General features: G+C 45.6%; 1 protein-coding gene across 3 annotated transcripts in view; it reads left to right on the top strand.

Annotated features, from left to right (window-relative positions):
* The first annotated feature begins 12,138 nt into the window (after positions 1-12,138).
* The window catches only part of C9H10orf90 (chromosome 9 C10orf90 homolog), a 244,944-nt gene continuing 232,946 nt past the window's right edge, over positions 12,139-24,136 (top strand). For 2 of the 3 annotated variants that reach the window (XM_025396661.1, XM_025396662.1), the window contains exon 1: positions 12,719-12,987. In XM_025396661.1, the coding sequence (XP_025252446.1) occupies positions 12,748-12,987 (240 nt within the window). In that variant the 5' untranslated portion in view covers positions 12,719-12,747. Of the gene's footprint in view, positions 12,988-24,136 lie in introns of all 3 variants that reach the window. The other variant, XM_025396658.1, reaches the window with a different exon arrangement.

Raw genomic sequence — 24,136 nt, 5'->3', positions numbered from 1 at the left:
GTGGCATTAAGTACATTCACGTTGTGGTGCAAACATCATCTCCAGGATTTTCCATCTTCCCAAATTGAGACCCTGTACCCATTAAACAATGACTCTCCATTTCCCCCTAGCCCCAGCTCTGGCAACCCCCATTCTACTTTCTGTCTCTGTGCATTTGACTACTCTAGATACCTCATGGAAGTAGAATCATACAGTATTTGTCCTTTTGTGTCTGGCTTATTTCACTAATGTCTTCAAGGTTTATCCATGTTGCAGCATGGGTCAGAATTTCCTTTCTTGTGAAGGCTAAATCCTGTTTCATTGTGTGTGTATGCCACATACACATTTATTTTGTTTATCCATTCAGCTATCAACAGACACTTCGGTCGCTTCCACCTTTTGGCTACTGTGGACAATACTGTGAACATGGTGTACAAATGTCGGTTCAAGTTCTTGCTTTCAGTTTTGGGGGACATATATGAGAAACGGAATTGCTGGATTATTTGACAATTTCTTTTCTTTTCTTTTTTTTTTGAGACAGTGTCTTGCTCTGTCACCAGACTGGAGTGCAGTGGCACGATCTTGGCTCACTGCAACCTCCGCCTCCCGGGTTCAAGCCATTCTCCTGCCTCAATCTCCCGAGTAGCTGGGATTACAGGCGCCCACCACCACGCCCGGCTAATTTTTGTATTTTTAGGAGAGACAGGGTTTCACCATGTTGGGCAGGATGTTCTCGATCTCCTGACCTCATGGGAGCCTCGGCCTCCCAAACTGCTGGGATTACAGGTATGAGCCACCGCGCCCGGCAGCAATTTCTATTTGTAAGTGACTGAGGAACTGCCGTGCTGTCTTCCACAGCAGAGGAAGCATTTTACCTTCCCAGCAGCAGTGCACAATCCGGGGTCATGTTGAAGTTCACCTTGCACATCTGGTGGCTAGAACTGTGCCTGCCCTCTGGAGGGTGCTCAGAAAATGGCGCTGGAGTGAATACATGAGTGAGGAGGGGAGCTTCAGAAGGCTCTCTGAAGTTCCCGTGGGGCCAGGGAGTGAACCATGCTGGTCTCTGCAGGGATAATGCAATGGCGTGGGCCCGAGAGTTTGGACGCAGATCAGCAGGAAGCTCCACTGAGCGCTTCCCTGGGGGCAGGGTGGGGGGTGTTGGGCACTAGACCTGGAATAATTTGCTTTCCAGCTAAGGTGCCAAAAGGGCTGCCCCTTTCTTCGGAGGACCCCAGCTATAATTTTTATAAAACTAGTTTAGCCCTTGCGAGTGGCCGACAGTATAGATTCTTCTTATCAAAAAAAAGAACAAAAAACCCTCAGACTTTCTATTTTCATCCTTTTAAAAAGGGCACTTGGCTGGTCTGGCCCTGTATTCCTCATCTCATTTCAGTTCTCCTGCAGAAGGCTGTTTTCTTTGCTTAAAAATAGGGCTGTCATCCTATTTGAATGCTCACTGCAGGGTGAGGAGCACAGAGAAGCCCTCAGCCAATGCAGACGGAGGATCTGGGAAAGAGAAGCTGGGACGAGAAAATGCCCTGGAAACCCGAGCAGGGCACACTTTGTGATCAGCCGGGCAGGGAGGAGAAATGAATCTGAGGCCCAATTTCCCTGCATGATGGGCTGGCTTGGAACACAGGTCAGGCAGTGCAGCTGAGAATGAAGAGCTAGAACCCCGGGGGACACACGAGAGGGGAGGGAGCAGAGTCATACAGTAAGGTGGCCTCACCACAAGCCCAGGGTGTCCAGGCACAGGAAGTGGGGAATGGGGATAGTGTGCACTCCTCACAGACACAGGACAGACTTGTCCGGCAGGCCTCACACTCCTGGTCTGTTTGCAATGCTGCTGCAGTTTCTTTGTCCGCCTTAGTAAGTGGAGGCCTCCCAGACAGCTGCCAGAGGGGCTGGGGAGGCCGGTGCACCAGGCAATCAAGAGCCGATCACTCACTTTGGCATCCTTCCTGGTTTCCGAGCAGGTCGTGAGATGAACTCAAATGCAGCACAGAAACAGAATCCTGCTCTGAGAGACGGGCACTTTGCTGAATTATATCCAAAGGGTTAAATAGAAGCCTATTGAACCAATGCAGGAAGAATCCAGTAAAGTTGGAGCAGTGATCAATTCAACCAATATTTCCTGTATCCTGCCTCCTGGCAGGATGGGGCTGGGGCAAAGGCTCAACATACCGGTGCTTGTGAGCTATAGAGAAGGAGCAGGAGGGGGAGCTCACTGTGAAGGAGTCAGCTCCTTTGGCTTCTGCCTGCCTGCTAGAGCAAATGCAGCTTTGCCCTGCATTTAGCTGCCCGCTTTCCCCGTGTTTGAACACAATAGGAGATAGCCTTGTGCTCTTTTGGCATGTGTTAAAAAACCCCTCAGTGTTATTTCTGGCCTATATCCCTTTTGATGGCAGCTTGGAAGCAGAGGGGAGCCTATGGCATTGCATTCTCTATGACCTGCCTCCATGCCTCAGTGCCTGAGTGTTGGCCCTACTGGGGAAGGAGCTGACCCTCAGCACAGAAAGTAGGTGGACCATGCAGAGTTCCTGGGCCACTGAGTCACACCAGGTCCTCTAAATGCTACTTAACTCAGTGTTCCGTGATAAGGCTCATTCACGGACTCGGGCAGGATCCTTATACACAGGAACTGTTACTTATTCAGAAATGTGGATGGATTCATTTCTGTGAAACCACACTTAACAAATGTTTATTGAGATTCTATTATGAGCAAGGCATGGAGGCAGCCACTTAGAAGGACCTGTGAAGATCCTGTTAGTCATTCCAAGAAAAGAGGAGGGCACCACCAAAGCCCCTGGGAAACTCAAATTCAAGGTCGGGGTGGGACAGGCCACTCGATAGGGGTGACATGGTGGCAGACATCATGGGTGAGTTGAAATTGGGCTCAGCCCGACTTCCCCTTACAGCAGAGCCTGAGAAAAGCCTTGCAGCCGTAGTTGACTGGGAAATGTGTCCAGGAGGAGGAGTGAGTGAGGAACCAGGAGCATGAAGCTGGGAAACTGGAAAGACCAAAGCGAGGAGTGCTGAACCCCTGGGGTGACCAGTCCTCCCTCCAAGGGCCCCTCAGATGAGCCGTAGGAAGAGCATCTCAGGTGTGTCCTCTGGGGATCCATCACACCCCCATCCCCCAGTGGCCAAAGTGGCCCCGCGGGCAGCGCTGCACAAAGCTGGCCAAAGCCTGAACAGAATGAGCCAGAGATGGGGAGGAGGAGATTGGATGGGGCCACAAGAGAAGTCCCATTCTGCATTGAAGGGCTAACCCAAACCCACTCATTTCCAAATATTGTTAAGGACATCTAATCCCTGCAGGCCCTTCTTTTGGGGCCATACCCACCCTGCTTCAGTACCCATATTCTTAATACCCTGGTAGAACCCTGTTGTTCATTCATGTTTTAGGTGGTGAAATGTGGGAAGGAAAGGAGAGATAGAGGGAGGGAGCAAGAGAAGGAGGGAGGCAGGAGCAAATATGGAACACCACAACCATCACACATGAAACCATGTCCTGCTCTCTGAAAGTTTTCATCCTGGGGTAAGGGAGAGACCAGAGAAAACCAGAATCAATCCGTATGTCAGGGTAAGAAGTAACATGAAACCAGACTGAGCAGTGTAGCGGACTCACGGCGGGAGCTTGGCCAGGAAAGGTCTTTGGGAAGATGACATCTGAGTTGGGAGCTGAGTGAAGGAGAGAGCCAAGCAGAGGTTCAGGGAAGGGAGACCAGGTAGGAGTGTGATTGGCAAGACCCAAGGGCAAGCTCAACACTCAATGTTTCTGGAATTATCTGGGTAAGCCCCTGCCCTCCAACTCTTCTGGAATGTTCCATGAGGGCAGCATCATGCTGTCTCCTTCCTGGTCATAGTCCTATCTTATCCTGGTGCCTAGAATTTTGTAGTGCTTATTGAATGGGTGAATATGTGAAGTTGCTCATCCTTGTGCCAGGCACAGTTCCTTGAATAGGTGTCCTGCTCTCCTGGGCATACCAAACCCAAAATGTGTACATTTGCTGGTTACATGCTAATGAGCTGGCTCTGTCTTTGAGGCTTTCTTTCCTGTTTTATTTGGGACTTTATAGGGTTGTGGATCTTAGAGGTCATGGGGAGGGGTCGGAGGTTAATGGAAGAGGTTCTGCCCTTCAGTCTGAGCCCTGGCTCTATATTGACCAGCAGGCACATCACAGGAGCCTCACCTCCTCATCTGCAAAATGAGAATAATAATTGCATCTTCACACTAAACGAGGAAATGCACAGGAAAGATCTAGGAAAAGGGTGGAAAGTGAAGGAGAGGTAAGATGTGGCTATCAGAACTCCTGGGAGCCAACTAGTGCCTCTTAAACCCGCCTGCTCCACCAACTCATCTGGAGATTCTGATTCAGGGCCAGTGGGCCCTGGGAGTACAGCTTTTCAGAAGCATCTGGTGATTCTGTTGCATAGGTAGGTTTGGTAAACCTTGGTAAACCAGGTTTGACTACTCTGCTGAAGTAAAAGCTGATGGTCACCATAGAGCAGACTCACCACCTCATCAGCTGGTCTCATTTCAGGGAGTGACTAATTCTTTCTGTCAAGGGCTAAATAGTAAATATTTCAGGCTTTGGAGGCCATACGGTCTGTGTTGTGACTATTCAACTCTGCCATCCTATGAAAGTGAGGGCACCATTGACATGTACACAAATGGCTATGGTCACGTGCCAATAAAACTTTATTGACAAAAATGGTCAGTGGGCCACATTCGGTCTGCAGGCCCCTGGTCTCATTCATTGCTAGACAGCTGGGGTTGGTAGAAAGTTCTTACTTATATTTATATGAAATGTTCCAAAAGGTAAATTATACTGGGCCTATTTCATTTTCAGAAAGCACATGGATTATTGGATATCTTTATGTATAGATTTGTTTGTATGTATATGTCTGTGTGTGTGTGTGTGTATGTATATGTATATACACACAAATGTGTATATAAATATAAATATGTGTGTGTATGTGTGTGTACATATATATATATTTTAAACTTATGTTTAATTTTGTTTCCCTTTGTCTTCCTTCTGACCTTCTATAACAGGGACTGTTAAGGACATAATCACTTAGGAGGAAGTGGTTTTATTTTATTTTATTTTTATTTATTTTACTTTATTTTATTTTATTTTATTTTTTTTTTTGAGATGGAGTCTCGCTCTGCCGCCCAGGCTGGAGTGCAGTGGCGCGATCTCGGCTCACTGCAAGCTCCGCCTCCTGGGTTCACGCCATTCTCCTGCCTCAGCCTCCCCAGTAGCTGGGACTACAGGCACCCGCCACCTCGCCCGGCTAGTTTTTTTGTATTTTTTAGTAGAGACGGGGTTTCACCGTGTTAGCCAGGATGGTCTCGATCTCCTGACCTCATGATCCGCCCGTCTCGGCCTCCCAAAGTGCTGGGATTACAGGCTTGAGCCACCGCGCCCGGCCGGAAGTGGTTTTATAATAATACTTGGGGGCTGGGTGCCACCGGTGGCTCATGCCTGTAATTCTAGCACTTTGGGAGGCTGAGATGGGCGGATCACGAGGTCAGAAGATCGAGACCACCCTGGCTAACTTGGTGAAACCCCGTCTCTACTAAAAATACAAAAAAAAAAAAAAAAAATAGCCAGGCGTGGCGTGGTGGCGGGCACCTGTAGACCCAGCTACACGTGAGATTGAGGCAGGAGAATGGCGTGAACCCGGGGGGTGGAGCTTGCAGTGAGCCGAGATGGTGCCACTGCACTCCAGCCTGGGCAATGGAGCAAGACTCCGTCTCAAAAAAAAAATAATAATAATAATAATAATAATAATAATAATACTTGGGAAATCAGGGCTCTGCTGACACCTGTTGTTGGTCTTGGTGTGTAGGGATGATCCAAGTAGTCACATGTGTCCCCCTGCCCCACCCCTCCCCACCACTAATGCTGAAGATAGTCTCAGGGTTATCACCTTGGTATTAAGTAAGTGGAAAGCCCTGCCCTGACCAAGACAGGACTGCCAGGCATGGGCCATGCAGGGTCAGGTGGATGGGTGGGGCTATGCAGGCCGTTTTCTTTCATTCAGCACCAGGGGAGGAATCAGAGTGGCCTGGCCTCTGGGGCTTCCTCATGCAGGTGCCCACCTCACCACGCTGTGGGTGAGGGTCTGGTTGCTACTGAAGCAGTTGGTCCCCACCTACTGTCCCCATGGGAGGGAGGGATCAGGTTTGGGTGAGTCCAGGAGGCGGGTGGTGGCTGCATTGTCTGCTGCTGTTAGGCCTGCTGTTTCCCTTGGGGCTTGGGTATTTTGCTGATAAATATCGTATTTCAGAAATTTGCTCAGCACAACTCATTGAAAAATTAATTCATCCAAGCAAAAAATACCTGGCTGAGAGTGACAGTGAATATGTTCGTGCCAAGCGAAGTGGAAAAAGTGGCATGTCCACCCTCAGGCCACAGCGATAGGCCCCCGTCCTTTGCTCCCACAGCTTGGCCTGCAGAAAGGAGCTGCCCTTTGTGCATTGACAGGAGAACACGTGGCTGTCTTTCAGGGAGGGCGGGGCAGGTGCCAGGCACTCTAGGTTTTCCTTTTGGGTAAAATTGCCACAGGACACAAATAGCAAATTGCATTTGATGTTTTCTTAAAACTTCACCCATATCTTTGCCTCCACCTCCTGCTTGCAAACGTATATGGTTTAAAAGCAAACATCATTTCTAACGAAGTCATTGGTTTTCTTTATTCGAAGTCTGTTGAGACATTGGAAGGAAAATATGACAATACTATCTGTTATTTTCAAACAGCTTACTCTTCCCAATGAGTTTAAAGGAGGGATATGTGATTTATCCCTAACTGCGGTTGCTTTGGTTTTCAGTGGTGTTAGAAATGGCTTTGAATATTTAATTGAAGTAGTTGGCACAGAGCTGAACACCCTGGGGGTGCTCAATAAATGATTATTGATTGCTTGCAAAAGCGGGAAGAAAATGAATATTGTGGATAAATGTGACAATATTGGTTGTGCTTCTGTTCCAGTTTTCTCCGTGTTTTGCCCTTCCCTTTGGGTAGTTGGGAGGGAATATGAAATTGTCACCTGGTCCAAACATTGTATAAAGAAGAAGAAAAAAGTTTTCCATTTACAGAAAAGAAAAACAAATGCATATAGGATAATTGACACCTTTTATTTGCCATCCACCCACTGAACAACTATTTATGGGGTCCCTGTAACTTGGCCACGGAAAGGATTACTCCCCTTCCATCCTATCAATTTGTAGCTGGAAAATTTAACAAGGGAATGGAATTCATCAAGCAAACTTGCATCCTCTTCCTAATTTGATTAAAAGGTCCAGGATTCCTTAGTTGGCCATATTATTCTCAGTTCTTTTGTTTTATTCTAGCACCCCGGCGGGTAGGGACTAACAAGAGGAAAAATATATTGCATTGGTCCTGTGTTAGACAGCCCTGTAAATTTCACACATCTGTTTTAGAAGGATGATTGTCTGGATGCACTCGCAGCAAGCGTTGTGCCTTGGAGAAAGGAGAAAAACTTCAGCACCCACCTGATGAGTAAAGAGCCCATAAATAAAAATGTCATTTCTCCCGTAAGGGAAACTAAATTATGAATTCAGAAATTCATAGTCATCTGTTTTTATTGTTGCCTAATGCTTTTTAGATCTGCACAGGCCCTGCAGAAAATCAACTCTGAAATTCTGCATAATTAGGATATCTTTCATAGTCCTAAATGCTAATCCCATTGGAGAACAGATTAAGAATTCACAGGCATGATTTTTGGCATCAGGTACCTGCAGTTTCTTTTCTTTTTGAATAATTCATTGTTTAAATACTTCAGTGCATATTATATACAGCCCTGTATATTGTCTCAGGGGCAAGGGAGAGGTAAGAGATTAATTTCCCATATATTTCAACACTAAACACATTCAAGACTCATTTATGTTGATTTGGTATCATCGGATTGCAATTGCTAACAATGTTACAGTTTTAGTTAGTCACCCCAGGGACCAATTTAGGGAAATTAAATAGGATATTCTGCAGGACATTAATAAGGTCAGAGATCTAACTTTTATAGTAGTTGACTGAGTTTATTTGCTTTAAGAAAAAAACAGCAAAAGATTCAGGAAGTGATTTTCCATAAACAGTGCTGATTATTTGCAGTAAATATGGCTTCAGTTAGTGCTTTTCCATTCTCGGCTGTGAATGCTTTATGACAAAATGTGTGAACAGAAAGTAGAAGGTGATGTCTTACAGCTGACTTTTGTCCATGCAATGCTAACCATGGGGGTTCAGCAGTAAAGCAGTCGTCATTCAAGACTTGATGCCATACCCCTTCTCCCATGAAAGTTTCTTAGTGTCCTCACCACGTTGGTGCAGATGCCCTCATAGGAAACATTCCCTGTGCTTTGAGTAACTGCTAGTCAAGGCATCCGTCCCATTGCTGGACAGTGAACTCCCTTTCATCTCTATCACTGGTGCCTTGCACAGTGCCTGGCTCAGAAGCACTTCATCTCTGTTTGTTTAATAAATGAATGAATTTTCAAAGATTAACATAAACTGTGTGTTGGTTGCAAGTAACAGGACCTAAGTCAAACGACTTAAGCCTAAAGGGGAGAGTATTGTCAGGATACTATAGTCTCGTTGGTTCCACATGCAGAATGTGGGTCGGGTAGAACCCAGGGTTCCAGAACTATCTGCATGCTCCCATTTCTGGCCTCTGCCTCTCTTTGTGACAGCTGCTTGCCAGAAGTGCTTGTGGTGTTCCAGCCCACAGCCTCAGCTACCCACTCTTGCTCAGTTCCAGGTTGCGGGTTCTCCAGAACAGACTCTTTCTGACTGGCCTCATGTGAACCAGGTATTTCTCCAGGAGTCTTAGTCAGCTCAGGCTGCCATGACAAAATGTCATAGACTGGAAGGCTTAAACAGCAGACATGTATTCTCTCACAGTTTTGCAAGCTGGAAATCTGAGATCAAGGTGTCAGCAGGACTAGGTTCCCATGAGACCTCTCCTTCTGACTTGCAATCAGCTACCTTCTCACTGTGTCCCCACATGGCCTCTCCTCTATGCTCAGGAGGAGGGGTGGAGGAGAGAGAGAGATCTCTGCTCCTCTTCTCATAAGGCCACTAGTCTTATCGTGAGGGTCTACCCTCATGACCTGATTACTTTCCTAAGGCCCCATCATCAAACACCATCACATTAGGAGTTAGGGCTTCTTCATGTGAATTTGAGGATACCCAAATATTTAGATCATAACAAATGGCTCTGATTGGCCCTATTTGGGCCAGGTACCCACATCTGGGTCAGCCAATGGCCAGTCAATGAGGTCAGAGGCATGGCCAGCTTCTATGGGCACCATATGGGAGGCTTAGGGGCAGATGTGGGGGAAGAGTTCCCAGAAGAGCGGGACTCTTGGCAAACCAAAAAGCGTTCAGTGTCCTTGGCAATATGCGTGAATGTGGTGGCATGGTGGTGCCTGATGCCACCATTCTTTCATGACTGTAAATGTGACTGACTTTCTGTCCTTTGGGTGAGAACTAGCTCAGTTTGTGCTTATGTCTGGCACTTCTTCCTTCAGTTGTTTTTGCTGGCATCTAGCATTAAAAATCTACACATGTATAGTTTTAAAAATATATAGTTTATAAAACAGTTTCACATGCACCGACCACCTAATGCAATGTTCACAGCCGTCTGCTCCGGGGATGCTAACTCTATTCCCCATGTGAGGAGATCAAGGCTGGCCACCTGCCCCAGTTCTGCGCAGCATTACATGGCAGAGGGAGTCTTGGAGATAGGGTCTTAGGATGGCCAGTTGAGTTCCAGCTTCTCCTTAACAATCTTCCTTCTTTAGTATTAAAATGATGTGTCTGGCAATTTAGAGTCTTTGTCCTTTGGGAGTGATGACAGCTGGTGTCTGTCGAGCAGGTGCCCGGTGCCAGGCTCTGTCCCAAGCCCTTTACTAGTGCCAGCTGCTTCAGTCTCCACAGCAGCTCATCAAAGAAGGCACTACTGTTATCCTCTTAAATGGATGGGGAAGCTGAGGCAAGGGTAGTGTGCAGTTCGCCCAAGGTTGCAAGGCAAGCACTGTGAACATCAGCAGGAGCCACGTCTTCTTACTTGGAGGCTGTGCTTCAAGAGAGCACAGTGGCTGGACTGTGGAGGTTGTGGCCCTGCTGGATGTGAGGAGCAACAGTTCCGAGGGCAGATGGAAGGATATCAGCTCATTCTTCTGCACCCACCCCCACCTCAGTGACCCAGACAGGAAGGCCTGTCCAGGGAGGGTAGAGCTGCTCTCTGCTGAGCTGTGTCTGCACATGGTCAAAACTGACATACTCTAGAACCCAGGGGTGTCAGAGAAGCTAGGGGGCTTGTGGTTAAAGGGAACTTAAGCCAGAAGGGAGGAGGCTTGTCCACAATCACCTGCTAGTTTGTCTTAGGGTCTAGGTGCAAACCCATCTCCAATTGTCCATCCTGTGCTCTTTCCAGCCCTCTGACCTCTCAGTCAAGGTTCTCTCCCTCTGGGCCTCCATTTTCTCCTCCATATAATGAGGAATTGAATCTGACAATCCCAAGGCTTCTGTCCAGACCTATTGACCAAGAATCCTGGAGAGCTGCCTAAGGCCACAGTGCTCCTTCCTCTTGTTGGCCATACTGGCCAGTTAAGATCCAGCCACCAGCTGTGGTCAAAGGAGAGAGAAAAATTCACCCATAGCCTTAATGATCTTTGGAATCTCCATAATCACCACAGGCTGGCTCTGCTCATGACAAGTGCTCGCACTAGCAGTCAGCCAATCGTCAGCAAACCTCTCCATGCTGGTCTCGGAGCAGCTGATGGCCAGTCCTGCTGGTCTCAGCCTTGTCCAAGGCCCTTTAGTGTGTGTAGTGGTGGAAGAAAAGACTTTATTATTTGTTACCTGCCTTGCAGGGTCTGCTGGACAGGAGCAGATAGACACCAGTGGGAACTGGTTTAAATGGTGCCTTTGGGGGCACAGGAATGACCTTCATAGCTGCCAAACATGCAAGCAGATCCCCTCTTTACTTGATGTCCCTGTTCAATTTTAATGTTTTTATTGCTCAAATGTCTCCCGTGGCTTTCTTTATCACATTGCTTCCAAATCCAAGATGGTGCTCCATGGTGTAGCTCCCTGGGAGTTTCCAGCATGACTCTCAGGTTTGAGTCAGCCATGGATGTCATCAGTTGGGTGCTGACATTCTCACTGACATCCTCGGGAGATCCCCAGGCAGACCTGGGCTGTGTTCTGTTTAAGAAACCGTGAACTCCACTTCACTGTGTGATCTCGAGCCAGCATTTAATCTCTGTAGGTCTTCTACTTTAACACTCAAATGAAAATGTTGGCCTAAATGATCTCTAAAGTCTTTTCTGTCTCCTCCTTCATTTCGGTTCCTGTCTTCAATACTTCCATTACCTCTGAAGGTGGAAGTTTAGCATTTTAGCCCCCAAGTCCTAGCCCTGCTGAGTGTGACATGCAAAGCTTCGATCTACTGCAGGAAGGCTCATGGCTCTGGGCTAGGACTGCAGCTCTGTTTTCAGGAAAGTTATCTGGAGGCCCTTCTTCCTTTAGCCTCCCCCATGGCTTTCAATGTGGGGCAGGTGAGTTAATTATTCAAGGAGGTGTCTCTGCCAAGAGAAAGTCACCTGTGGAGAAGAGTTCTGTGTCTGGACTTGGAGCACAGCCATGATGCTGTCACCCGCTTCCTCTTGGCGCACACCCTTCATCCAAGGCTTGCCATTTTCACTTCTAAATTACTAGGTTAATAGAAATGGCATCAAAACAAGAAATAAAATGAGGCATATACCATGGATCTGCAGTTCTAATTGATTGGAAATTTAGAATCCAACAATTATTAGCACCACGTTAATCTCCACTATCATATGTGTAGCGAACACTGTGCAAAATAATTTGGGTAGAGAATGTGCAACTGTACTTTCAAAATGATGCCTAACGTGACTCTATTCCGTGCTGTTGTTGTCTCACTGTTTCGCTCACCAGAGTCTAACAATAACCCTGTGAGTGGCAGACGGGGTATTTTCATTCCGGTTTTCCTCCTGGTAAACTGAAGCTCAGGGTGGTGAGGGAACTTCCCATGGTTGACCCAGGACCAGAGCCCCCTTCTAGGCAAGTGGACTCCACCCCCAAGCTCCCACGTGACACGCTGTTTTTCTGATGGCCTCTTACAGCCGTTGCTGCTTCTGTGCTGGGAGTTCTCTTTTTCGCTTGAATGTGTTTCTTCTCCAGGGCTGAGGACGCTCTTTGTATTGGTAGGCAGCCTGCACTTGTTCCTTTCAGTCCTGGCAAGTAAAAGCAGGAATTCTAAAAAGCAACGATGATTCCTCTTGGTTCCTTTGTATAGAGCCCTGTAAATAATTTATTTGGATTTGAGAGGATAGAGACTAGCAAACATATTGAATCTCTCAGTAACTGGGTGAATTCTGTGTTCAAAGTTTCAAGGCAGTGGAAAGAGAAATACTTCTTTGAAATCAGAGAAGACTTTGAGTGACCCGAGAGCTCAGGCGTGAGGCTGGAAACAGACCACAACAAGAAGTTTTTTCTTTTTTGGCATGTAAAGGTCACCCTTGAGGTTCCCACATCCACATCCTTCACAAATGTAGCTGGGATATTGAGATGACTAGCTCTGGAGTTGGAAAACCCTGGGACAGGTCCGAGCTGGGGCACTGCCCAAGTCCCTCCTGTTGCACTCAATACCTGGGTTAAACAAAGAAAATTGTGTTTGCCAGTCTCGCTAGCTAAAGTCACAAGATTCCGAGTATCATGCAGCACTCTGGAATTCCTACAAAAACTCATCAGCAGGGGTATGCTGCCTGCTATGCAGAAACGGCCGTGCATCGGACTTTCCAGATAAAAACATTTAGTACAGAGTTGAAAAACCATGTGATGGTCATGGATTTTGTGAAGAGTAACTGGTTTCCCTCCCAGAGAAGAGCCAAAGTTTGTATCATCCATATGTGTCAAGGCTTGAAGACGGCCGAGCAGACAGCCAGCAGATATGAGGTACGGCTGAGCCTGGGTGGGTGAGTGGGTACACACTTGACTCAGAGAGAGATGGACTTGTTGCTCCTCAGACAGTTCAGGTGTTTTATCTGGTCTGATAAATTAATCATATGTGTTTGTAGACTTCCCTGAGGGATTTGGAAAAACCTTCGTTTCTGAATTTATTTTAGTTTTTGAAATATGGGGGAAGGAGAAAGCATATTGGATGAAGGTAATTTACGATGACACATGTCTGCATTTACAAACGTTTAGTGGTGCTCCAAAGACTACTGAGTTGGGTAATTTGTATCCATGTTTAGAAACTACAGCATGTTTCTGTGAGTTAAATATTCTTAGCTCTGTATGTTTGCAATCACCTGTCTTTAAAAGCAAATTCCTGTTTGTTTCCTGTTGTGTTTTGCAGGAGAACATGTATGACATGTTTTCATTGAGTTAAAATAGGATGATTCAAGTTAGGTCAGTGAGAATGGTCTTTTATTTTTGAGAGCAAGCTCTAATTTTCAAGCAGAGACAACTTTGTAAAAAAAAAAAAAAGAGAGAGAGAGAGAGAACTTTGGAGATTTAAAATGTCAAAGTGAGATAAACACCTTACTCTGAAACATATTTGTATTCTGCAACTAGTATCAGCCGCAAGCAGTTATCTTTTCAGGAAGTAAACACGCATGAAATCTGATCGGCTCTTTATTGTACATGGAATAAATTATGAACGACATTGTAATTGACTCCCATATAGCTCATTTACCCATCTCTTTTGATAGATGTAACATGCAAATTGCTAATGCCTTATGAAAAGGTAACCTTTCTGAATATTGATGCTGTTATTAGGAAAGCCTTCCCATGAATACTGGCAAATACGCCAGGTCTTTTGTTCCCCAGACTGGGCAGAAGGAAGCCAGCACAATGTGGAAGGAACAGGTTTTGCAAGGTTCAAGGCTGGCTTCTTCCAGTTCCAGCCCTGGGAGTGTGAATTTCCTCGTTCACAACAGAGATGTAAAGGCCACAGAAATAATGGTGCTAATTAAATTCAGTAATAGTTGTTCATTACTCCATTGCCCAATCAACCAGAGCAAAAGGTGTGCAATTAGAATATAATTGAAAGAAATCAGAGATGTCATTATTCACAAGTAATTAATCAGATGGGGACAGAATTTTTTATCATTGCATAATTTTCATTGAGGTTATTTTCCAGTCCTCCAGAGAGAGAAAAACTTGTTGAATTACATTATCATGCATCTTACAAAAGTGTTCATGGCTTCATTTTAAACCCTGTGCAGCGAACAGTAGATCTGGGATTCTCATTTTCTTCATATGTAAAACTTCACTTATTCCTAGAGCTACACTAAATAAAACAATGTGAAAAAAGTACATCTTTTTAGGAGGTTACAAAAATCTTCAAATATGTGACAGTCACAGCTACATTTTTTTCAGGGCCCAATGCCCTGCTACTATTGACAGCTAACAACTGAGCCACCAATGTTAAAATGAATGCCAGATCCAAGCCTCCACCCACAATCAGTCTGATGGGCTGGATGGGCCTCACTGCGTCCGACTCCAGAAGTTGTCCAGGAAGGGCCTGCCTCCTTGGCTCAAGGGCGGGCCAAGTTTGAAAACCATCAGATGGGATTTGCACCCCCTGTCCCTCTGAACTTCAGGCTCTGCTCTTGATTTTTGGTAGCAAACATTTCCGATTTTAAAATATTCCACATCCATTAAACTATTCTTCATGTTGTTCCCACCAGGACATCTCAGCATTATTTAGATTAGGAAATTTAGAGAGAAGGAAACTTCCTTACTCAATTTCCCGAGCAGAACTGATGAGAGATCCCAATTAGCAACTTCTGGATTCTGTCTTTGGACTTGGCCCCGTGACTCTTTCTCTTCTATCAGCTCCAAGGCCATCGATTAACCTGCCCCGGGTTTTGACCATAAAGTACTCAATGGGCTGACAAACGAGCAAGGTCTCTGGGATGAACTCTCAATGCACAAAGGTGCTAGATTAAAGAAACTGACTGGTTATCTGGCAAAAGTGAGTTTTGGAGGTTTTATTTCTGTAAAAACCTTATGGATTTCAAGTTCTTCCCATGAGGTCCTGCAAATCTGCTTGATTTTACTGTAAAACCTACAGACTCAAATTTTTCCAAAACCATGGGCTTAGTCCTGAGCTGTCTTAATGATTGGAGAACCCACCTCTCACCTGCTGAACTCCAGCCCAGGGATGATCTAGCAACATGCATACCCTTACATAGACTTCCTTCTGATAGCAGCAAGGAGCAGAGCCTGCTGTGCTGGAAGTAACCAGGATTGGAAGCAGGTGATGGTCCCTTACATAGACTTCCTTCTGATAGCAACAAGGAGCAGAGCCTGCTGTGCTGAAAGTAACCAGGATTGGAAGCAGGTGATGGTCCCTTACATAGACTTCCTTCTGATAGCAACAAGGAGCAGAGCCTGCTGTGCTGAAAGTAACCAGGATTGGAAGCAGGTGATGGTGAGGGGTGCTGAAGGTCCCCGGGTTCATATTTTCAAAGCCTTGATGTCTGCACACTCAAAAAATGCCCCAAACTCTGAGAAAATACAGTGTGTTAAGGGCATGTCTCCCCCTGCATATGTTTTTGATGGATTTCAGACATCAATGTAGCCATAACCGGAGGATGGGATGAGCCCATATTGAAGCTCTGCCTTCTGTCCACATGGCAAGCAGGGACACTTTCTGAGACTCTATGCAGCAGAGCTTGAATGGTTTTGCCAACCTGGGAAGGGAAACCTCATAGAATTCAGTGATGTGCTCATATCTCCTAAGGTGTGAATGTAGTGGGCATCTCCTAATTGATTGTGGAGACCTTTCTGATGGTAGGTGTAGGCTGAGATGCATCAGCCAAGGCTCACTCATCTGTTCTCTGATAGGCGACAGTTTCTAATGCCTTTAATCATTAGAGGAGCCAAAGAAAGATTATGTATTTGGAAATCACTATTTGGCCATGCCTCCCAATATTTTTCAAAATCTCCATCATCATTTCCATCTCCCTCTTCTATTCATTCTTTTAAAAAATTTAGGTTTAGCCAGCTGGGCACAGTGGCTCACACCTGTAATCCCAGCACGTTGGGAGGCCAAGGTGGGCAGATCACGAGGTCAGGAGATCGAGACCATCCTGGCTAACACAGTGAAACCCCGTCTCTACTACAAATACAAAAAATTAGCCGGGCGTGGAGGCGGGTGCCTGTAGTCCCAGCCACTCAGGAGGCTGAGGCAGGAGAATGGCGTGAACCCAGGAGGCAGAGCTTGAAATGAGCCGAGATCGTGCCACTGCACTCCAACCTGGGCGACAGAGCAACACTCTGTCTCAAAAACAAAACAAAACAAAACAAATTGGGTTTAGCCAGTAGTGCTGAATTCACAGTGAACTTTTTTTTTTTTTTTTTTTGAGCCTGAGTCTCACACTGTTGCCCGGGGTTGGAGTGCAGTGGCACGATCTTGGCTCACGGCAACCTCTGCCTCCCGGGTTCAAATGATTCTCCTGACTCAGCCTCCCGAGTACCTGGGATTACAGGCGCACGCCACCATGCCTGGCTAATTTTGTTGTATTTTTAGTAGAGATGGGGTTTCATCTTGTTGGTCAGGCTGGTCTTGAACTCCTGACCTCATGATCCACTTGCCTTGGCCTCCCAAAGTGCTGGGATTACAGGTGTGAGCCACCGTGCCCGGCCTCATAGTGAACTTTTTAAAGAACTGCATACGCCTCTGGCAAAGTCATGGCCGTTGTGACTCAGTGGGCCCAGGGCAGCGTGAAGGCATTGGCAATGACAAACAAGGAAGAACACTTACCAGGCGACTCCTTTCATCTCCCATGTCCCTCGTCATGTCTGCACTTTCCTCTACCTTCTTGAGCTGTTCTAAGGTCCTTGTCTGCTCATTTGATCATCATCTGTTATTTCTGCATCGTTTCTAGTGATTGATTTTCCTCCTGATTACAGGTCATGCTTCTTTGCACACTAGGTAATTTTTTTTTTATTATTATACTTTATGTTCTAGGGTACATGTGCACAACATGCAGGTTTGTTACATATGTATACATGAGCCATGTTGGTGTGCTGCAGCCATTAACTCGTCATTTACATTAGGTATATCTCTTAATGCTATCCCTCACCCCTTCCCCCACCCCACAACAGGCCCTGGTGTGTGATTTCCCCTTCCTGTGTCCAGGTGTTTTCACTGTTCAATTCCCACCTATGAGTGAGAACATGCGGTGTTTGGTTTTCTGTTCTTGCGATAGATTGCTGAGAATGATGGTTTCCAGCTGCATCCATGTCCCTACAAAGGACATGAACTCATCCTTTTTTATGGCTGTGTAGAATTCCATGGTGTATATGTGCCACATTTTCTTAATCCAGTCTGTCATTGATGGACATTTGGGTTGGTTCCAAGTCTTTGCTATTGTGAATAGTGCCGCAGTAAACATATGTGTGCACGTGTCTCACTAGGTAATTTTAAAATTGAATTTTGGACACTGTGAATTTTACATTGTTTGGTGTTTCATTTTCTTAAGTTTAAGTTATTTGAAAACAGCTTGACACTTTTGAGGCTTACTTTTTGGATTTGTTTGGGCTTGTTGAAATGTCCCCGGGGATATTCGGTAATGTCTGGAGACAGTTTGGTTGTGACAACCTTGGGGAAAGTGCTACTGGTGTCTAATGGGTAGAGGCCAGAGATGCTGCTAATATTCTACAATGCACAGGACAGTGCCACCTTCTACCCTGTAACAAAGAATTACCTGGCTGAAAATGTCCATGGTGTTGAGGCCGAGAAACCCTGATGTGGGCTAATTTACTCCCAGTGTTACAACGTGACCTTCCTGAGGACTCTACCTGATGTCTCGTGTGTGACAAGGTGTTTGTACCTTGGCTGGCGGGAACTGAAATTGCTTCCAAGTAGGTCCTGAATGATGTGACCTACCACTTTCTGGAAGTTATTTTCTTGGTTTCAGGTATTTTTCTCTCGGGCAGGTGCAGATCAGTATTCAGGCAAAGACCTGGGAGGTCCCTTGCAGGCTGCTGGAACTCTCCTTTGCAGTTCTCCTCTTCCCAAATTCCAGCTACATCGGCCTCTCTAATTTCCTTCTCTACCTCCTCCACTCAGCAAAGACCCCAGGCTCAGCTGAGTTTCCCCTCCCAAGCTGCAACCTGGACACGGCCTCCAGGTGGGGACAATTGTAGGACTCACCTCTCAGGGGTCATAGTGCTGCACTGTTTGTTGTTCAATGTCTAGAAGTCATTGTTTCCTAGCTGTTGTCTGGTTACTCTGTCATGGCTGGAAGAAGAAGTCTCCCAGAGTGGTTTCAATATCCCACTATAGTTTGGAAACTTAGCTCTGGGCTTTGCTGAATGTTTTCAAGTGGTTGGAGTACACCGTTCGGTCTTGTAAAATAAAAGCACTCAAGTTTTAAGTATTTGGGCTTCAAGAGAATTTGATTCAGGAAATAAAGAGGTCACTGAGACCAAACAGGGGGTAAAGCGAACATTTCCTTTCTTCTCACAGTTATCAAAAGGTGCAAAATAATTTTCCCTGTTTCCAGACCAAGATGAAGAGCTTAGCCAGATCAAAGCCTTTGGAGCCTCACCTTTCCCCCTGAAGTCCTGGCCTCCAAGCATTACTTTTGCTGGGATGTGCTCGTGGCTCTGACTGCAGTGAAGACTCTACCTCCAGCCTGAGGAGGGCTGAGAAAAGGCTGTTTAACAAAGGGCAATAAAGATTTTCATGAGCTCCGCCACTCCGCCAACAGGCTGGGAGCCCCTGCCTCATTCCTCTGCCTTGCCTGCTGTCTGGTGGGTGCTTGGGCTCCTCCTAGAAGCCTCAGCTCAGCCTCCACTGACAATGGCTGATGGCCTCCATTCAAACGCAGACATGAGAAGCCCAAGAACTGAGAGGGAAATGAAATGGCTGTGCTTGGGTCTCAATGCTGCCCTCTCACCATATTTTTCCAGCCCTCCCTGCACCTGCCAACTGGAGCTGCCTGTCACAGGGCAAGGTCCTAAAGAGGTGTGAGGAGTCAGAAGTCTGAAGTCAGTTTTGTTGCATCAGGAGGCAGATCTGGTGAGTGAGGTCTCCAATCTTGCTACAATGGACAGTATTTAACGAGAGGTCAAGTGTGAGTTGACCCATGGCATTGGCAGCTAAAGCTTGTAATATCTATCTGACATCATTTTAGTCAATTTCCACCAGGGAATTGGGAACTTGTGGGGAGACCACATCCACACTTCAGCCAAACCGAGGGAGAGAAGAGACAGCAGATGAAAGGTGGTAGTGTGGTTAGGAGAAAGAGCACTGGATTGAGACTGTCTGGGCTCATGCCAGCTGAGTGATCTTGGCAATTTTCTTGTTCTCTTTGAGCCTAGTTTTCTCATCTGTGTTCATATGAACAATGATAATATCTGCCTTATAGGGTTGCTGGGGGCATTAAAAGAGATAACCTATGTAAAGGGTTAAGTCTTGGGGCTAGCATGGAGGCTGTACCACATGAAAGTGACACAGAGCCATGGCACCAAGACGTGGCCCCTGGGTGCAGGCCAATTGTAACCAGTGCTTTATGGGTGCTGCTGCTTTGTAAGCCATCTTGTTTAAGTTGGGGCAAAACACTTCCCTTCCCTCCTTCCCCACACTCAAAATGTCAGGTCACAGGGACTTATGACCACCTATATTCTTGGCTCAGGGTAACCCCATCCCCCAAGCAATTTAGAAATTAGTCATCAAATTGGCCAGGAGCTAAATGCACAGTTTTCATTCAGAGCACGCCCACTCCTGGGACCAGCTGCAAATTCCATCACCGACAAGAGACTCTTGAGAGTGTGAGTTCATCCACACCTGACTCCCTCACGATAAAGCTAGGGTTAAGGCAGAAAGCATTAATGAGGCATTTTTGACATAAAATGGACCTCCCTAGGAACAAGGATCTAAATGAGGTTTTGCCATCTTATGGAAGATTGCATGGCCCCTGCACCTTAGTGTATTTTAGAATCCTTAGAACATTCTAAGAATTCAGACCCCTGGGTTCTGGGAGGGGTGGCTTCCAGAAATCTATGTTTTTAAATAGAGAACTTGGTGGTTCTGTTGCAGTTCTGAAACCATGATCTGCAAGTTCTAGACCATTATTTTCCAACTGCATGAACCCCAAAGAAAGTCACAAAAAGGCCAGTGGAATTGTCCTTGTTAAGAAAACTAGTGTGTGGAAGGGCAGGGAGTGGGGGCAGATGTGAGTCAGAGAGGAGAGTGTGGAAGCCAGGACCACTGTGTGCAAGGAGAGCTGAGAGATGGAGATGGAACAAAAGAGGCCGGTGTCAGCTGATTCCTGAATTGCCTCATTGAAGCTCACAACAGCTGTGTGAGACACATGAGGCCTATTTTTCCAAAGAGAAAATTCTGTGAGGCCGGAGACATGGTGCAGGCTGCACAGTGACACAGTTAAGAGCGGCAGAAGGAGGATTCCATCTAGGTTACATCTTCTTCTACAGATTGTACTTCTCACGTGGTGCTGGGGGAGGCAGCACATCTCCTGAGAACGACAGCTGGAACCCAGGGAGGTTCAGAGCTAACTACAGAGAAAGTCAACTACACCAGAATGAAGTGGTTAGGGGCAGTCATCGTGCTCCTCTAAACTGGAGGCCCTTTCTCTTTCCTTCTGATTGAGACACTTGTCCACCCACAGCTTTCTCACTGAGAACCTCCTTACAGCTCTGAGGACCACACGTGTTCTTACCACCCTCTGTAGTTGCCACCCTGGGTCCTCTTCCTCCTCTACAGGAGCAGATGGATTAAAGAGGAGACACTTGAGCTTGCTCTTGTAACAAATACGTATTAAGGACCTACCCTGTGACAGGAACTGTGGTAGGTGCTGGGGACATAGAGGTCAAAAAGGCTTATCATCTGATTGAGGAGGCACCCATCCCAGTGATGCCAGGCCAGGGTGTCTACACAGAGTTGTGGATCCAGAGAACTCAGCAAGACTGCACGGAGGAGACCTTTGGGCACATTCTTTATGGAAGAGTGGGAGGTTTCCAGGCGTGGCAGGACAGAGAGAGTATAGGCAATTGGGGAAGGGGAGGACATTTCAGGCAGAAGGAATGGCAATTTCTGGATGGGGGCACGGGAAGGGAAAACGTAAGCAGAACCCAGTAGTCTCTCTGAGCTGAAGAGACACAGGGTGTGACTGTAATTTGCAAGGCACACTTCTTGAGAGGAAGGAAGTAGGGGAAAAAAAAAAAAAAGAACTCCAGAAGTTTGTATCGGGCCCTCTTGAGTCTGGCTGAAAATTAATCTGTGCTGTGTAGGGAGAAAGTCTCTATGACCAGACAGAAAACCAGCAAGGAAAGAACATCTTACTGGGGAGCTGTGAGATGAGCACTTCTCAGCACTACCTCAGAGCCATGAATCATTCAGGTGCCTCACCACCTGGAATGTAGAGACCGCACTGAATACAGGAAAATCACATAGAGCCCCGAGGAGGGTCATGTCTTAGTAGTGTGGCTAAACTAGCTTCAGTAAAGGCTACCCTAGATCCATCCATAGTAATTTTAAAACCAGTTGTTGAAATAATCAAGCCATTCCTCAAGTGGTTTAGTTGGCAAACAAAGTTCAAACCTTTTTTTTTTTTTAACAAGACTACAACAAAATCCAGCAAGCAATAATATAAAATTTACAATGTCTGGCATCCAATCAAAATTACTAAACTTTCAAAGAATCCAGAGCATATGACTCATAACCAAGATAATACTAGTTAGTAAAAACAGATTCATTAATGATGCAAATGAGAGAATTCACAAATAATGATCTATTAAAAGGCTATTACAGATATTATAATTATATTGTTTTCCCTTTAAATTCAGGGATTTAAGAAAAGACATCACCGTAATGGGGCAAGAAATGGATTATTTTTTTAAAAAGAACTTCTTGATAAGAAAAAATGACACTGTCTAAAATGGAAATTTTACTGGATGGGATTAACAGCAGATTAGAGGCTGCAGAAGAAAAGATCAATGAACTTTCCAAAATGAAGACAAGAGAGAAAAATTTAAAAAAAGAAGAGAGAGCCAGAGTGAGATTTGGAGAGGGAGACACGGCAAGAGAGAGAGCACTGTAAGATCTATCTGACATCATTTTGGTCAGTTTCCACCAGGGAACTGGGAACTTGTGGAGAAACCATATCCACATTTCAGTCAAACCAAACCAAGGGAGAGAAGAGATGGCAGATGAAAGGTGGTGGTGTGGTTAAGAGAACGAGCACTGGATTGAGACTGTCTGGGCTCTTGCTAGCTGAGTGACCTTGACAGTTTTCTTGTTCTCTTTGAGCCTAGTTTTCTCATCTGTGTTCATATGAACTATGATAATATCTGCCTTATAGGGTTGCTGAAGGCATTAAAAGAGATAACCTATATAGAGGATTGAGCCGTGGAATTGGCAAGGAGGTTGTTCCACGTGACAATGAGTTGTTGTTGTTGTCCAAGTTTCAACATACGTTTTCCCGCCATCTCCACCTCTATCACAGAGCCATGGCGAAAAGACGTGGCCCTTGGGTGCAGGCAAATTGTAACTAGCACTTTATGGATGCTGCTCCTGTGACCTGGAGGATGATATCAAGAAGCCCAACACACATGTGATTAGATACACAGAAAGAATGGGGGGGGGAGGAGTGAGGAGAAAAAAGATTTGAAGAAATAATGGCTAAAAGTTTTCCAAGTTAATGACATTTGTATCAAGCATATAATAGCAGAAGCCAGATTCTCAAGGTTGTCCCGTGCCACATTAAGTATTTCCAAAATGATGGTCCACAGGGTTGTCAGTAGGGGTTCTCCAGTCCAAGGGAAATGACCACCATGTACAAATTAACTGAAGCAGCTAGCTGCTGTACTTATGACTGAGATGATACCAATTTAGGGTAGGATCACCTATTGTGTCTGTTATGATTGGCTATTAGTAAAACTAAAAAAATCTGGCAGACACAATCTGTATTTATTTTTTATTGTTGCCTAACTAATTATTACATATATAGCAGCTTAAAACAATGCCACTGATTATTTGTAGATCAGAAGTTCTGGTGTAGGTTAGATGGCTTCTCTGATTAGGATCTCTTCAGGTTGAATCACGGTGTCACTGAGACTGCGATCTCTGAGGCTTGGGGGTCCTCTTCTACGATCACTGGTTCTTGGCAGAATTCAGTTCCTTGTGGCTACAGGACTGAAGTCCCCATTTTCTTACAGGCTGTTAGCCAGAGATCATTCTCAGCTTTTAGAGGACTGCCTCAGGTCACTGTCTGAGGCTCTAGCCGTGGTCAGCTCACAATACGTTGTTTGTTTCTTCAAGGCCAGAAGGAGAATCTCTGCTACTTTGACTGTCTCTGACTTCTATAAAAGGCTCATCTGATTAGGTCAGGTCCATCTTATATAATCTCCCTTTTGATTGACTCAATGTCAACTGATTAGTAACCTTAATTACATCTGTAAAACCCAACCCTTTTGCTGTATAATGTAACTTAATCATGGACGTGATTGCCCATCATATTCATAGGATCTTTTCACCATCAAAGAGAGGGGAACATATAGGGCATGTACACCAAGAGGAATCTTAAAAACCATCTGAGTATTTAGCCTGCCACATTCTATTTTAAATTTTTGCATCTGTGGAGTAAAGGAAATAGAAAGAGCCCTTGGGATTGAAAGCACATAGGTTGGAGTCTCTGGGAGCTCCATGAGGCAAAGTGCACATAATCTGCTCTAGCTCACCATGTGCCCCTGGCACAGGTCAGTTCTCAGTAGACATTTGTGGGATGAATTATGAATGAAGAAATGAATAACCAGAAGTGCATGCAGTATGTTTTAGATGAGCACCTGAGGCCAGAGTGAATGATGGTTGACTACTTAGTGCATGTAAGAGATCTTCCTTGATTCAATACTTACATTAGTCTCTATTACAGATTCACTCATTTTTCAGTGATCACAGACGGACAGACAGATGGACAAACAGGTAACAGCTCTAGTTTGTCCAAATGAAGCTAAAAATGAAGGTCACTTGTTTGAGCAATGTTTTCATTAATCCAATTCCAAAAAGTGAAATTATTTAACTTCCTCTCTGTGAGTCTAATTTATATCTCTTCTCCATCTAGAAAGG

This window comes from Theropithecus gelada, chromosome 9 (assembly GCF_003255815.1).
Source record: "Theropithecus gelada isolate Dixy chromosome 9, Tgel_1.0, whole genome shotgun sequence".
NCBI classification, from domain to species: Eukaryota; Metazoa; Chordata; class Mammalia; order Primates; family Cercopithecidae; genus Theropithecus; species Theropithecus gelada.
This window is presented reverse-complemented; position numbering and strand designations above follow the sequence as displayed.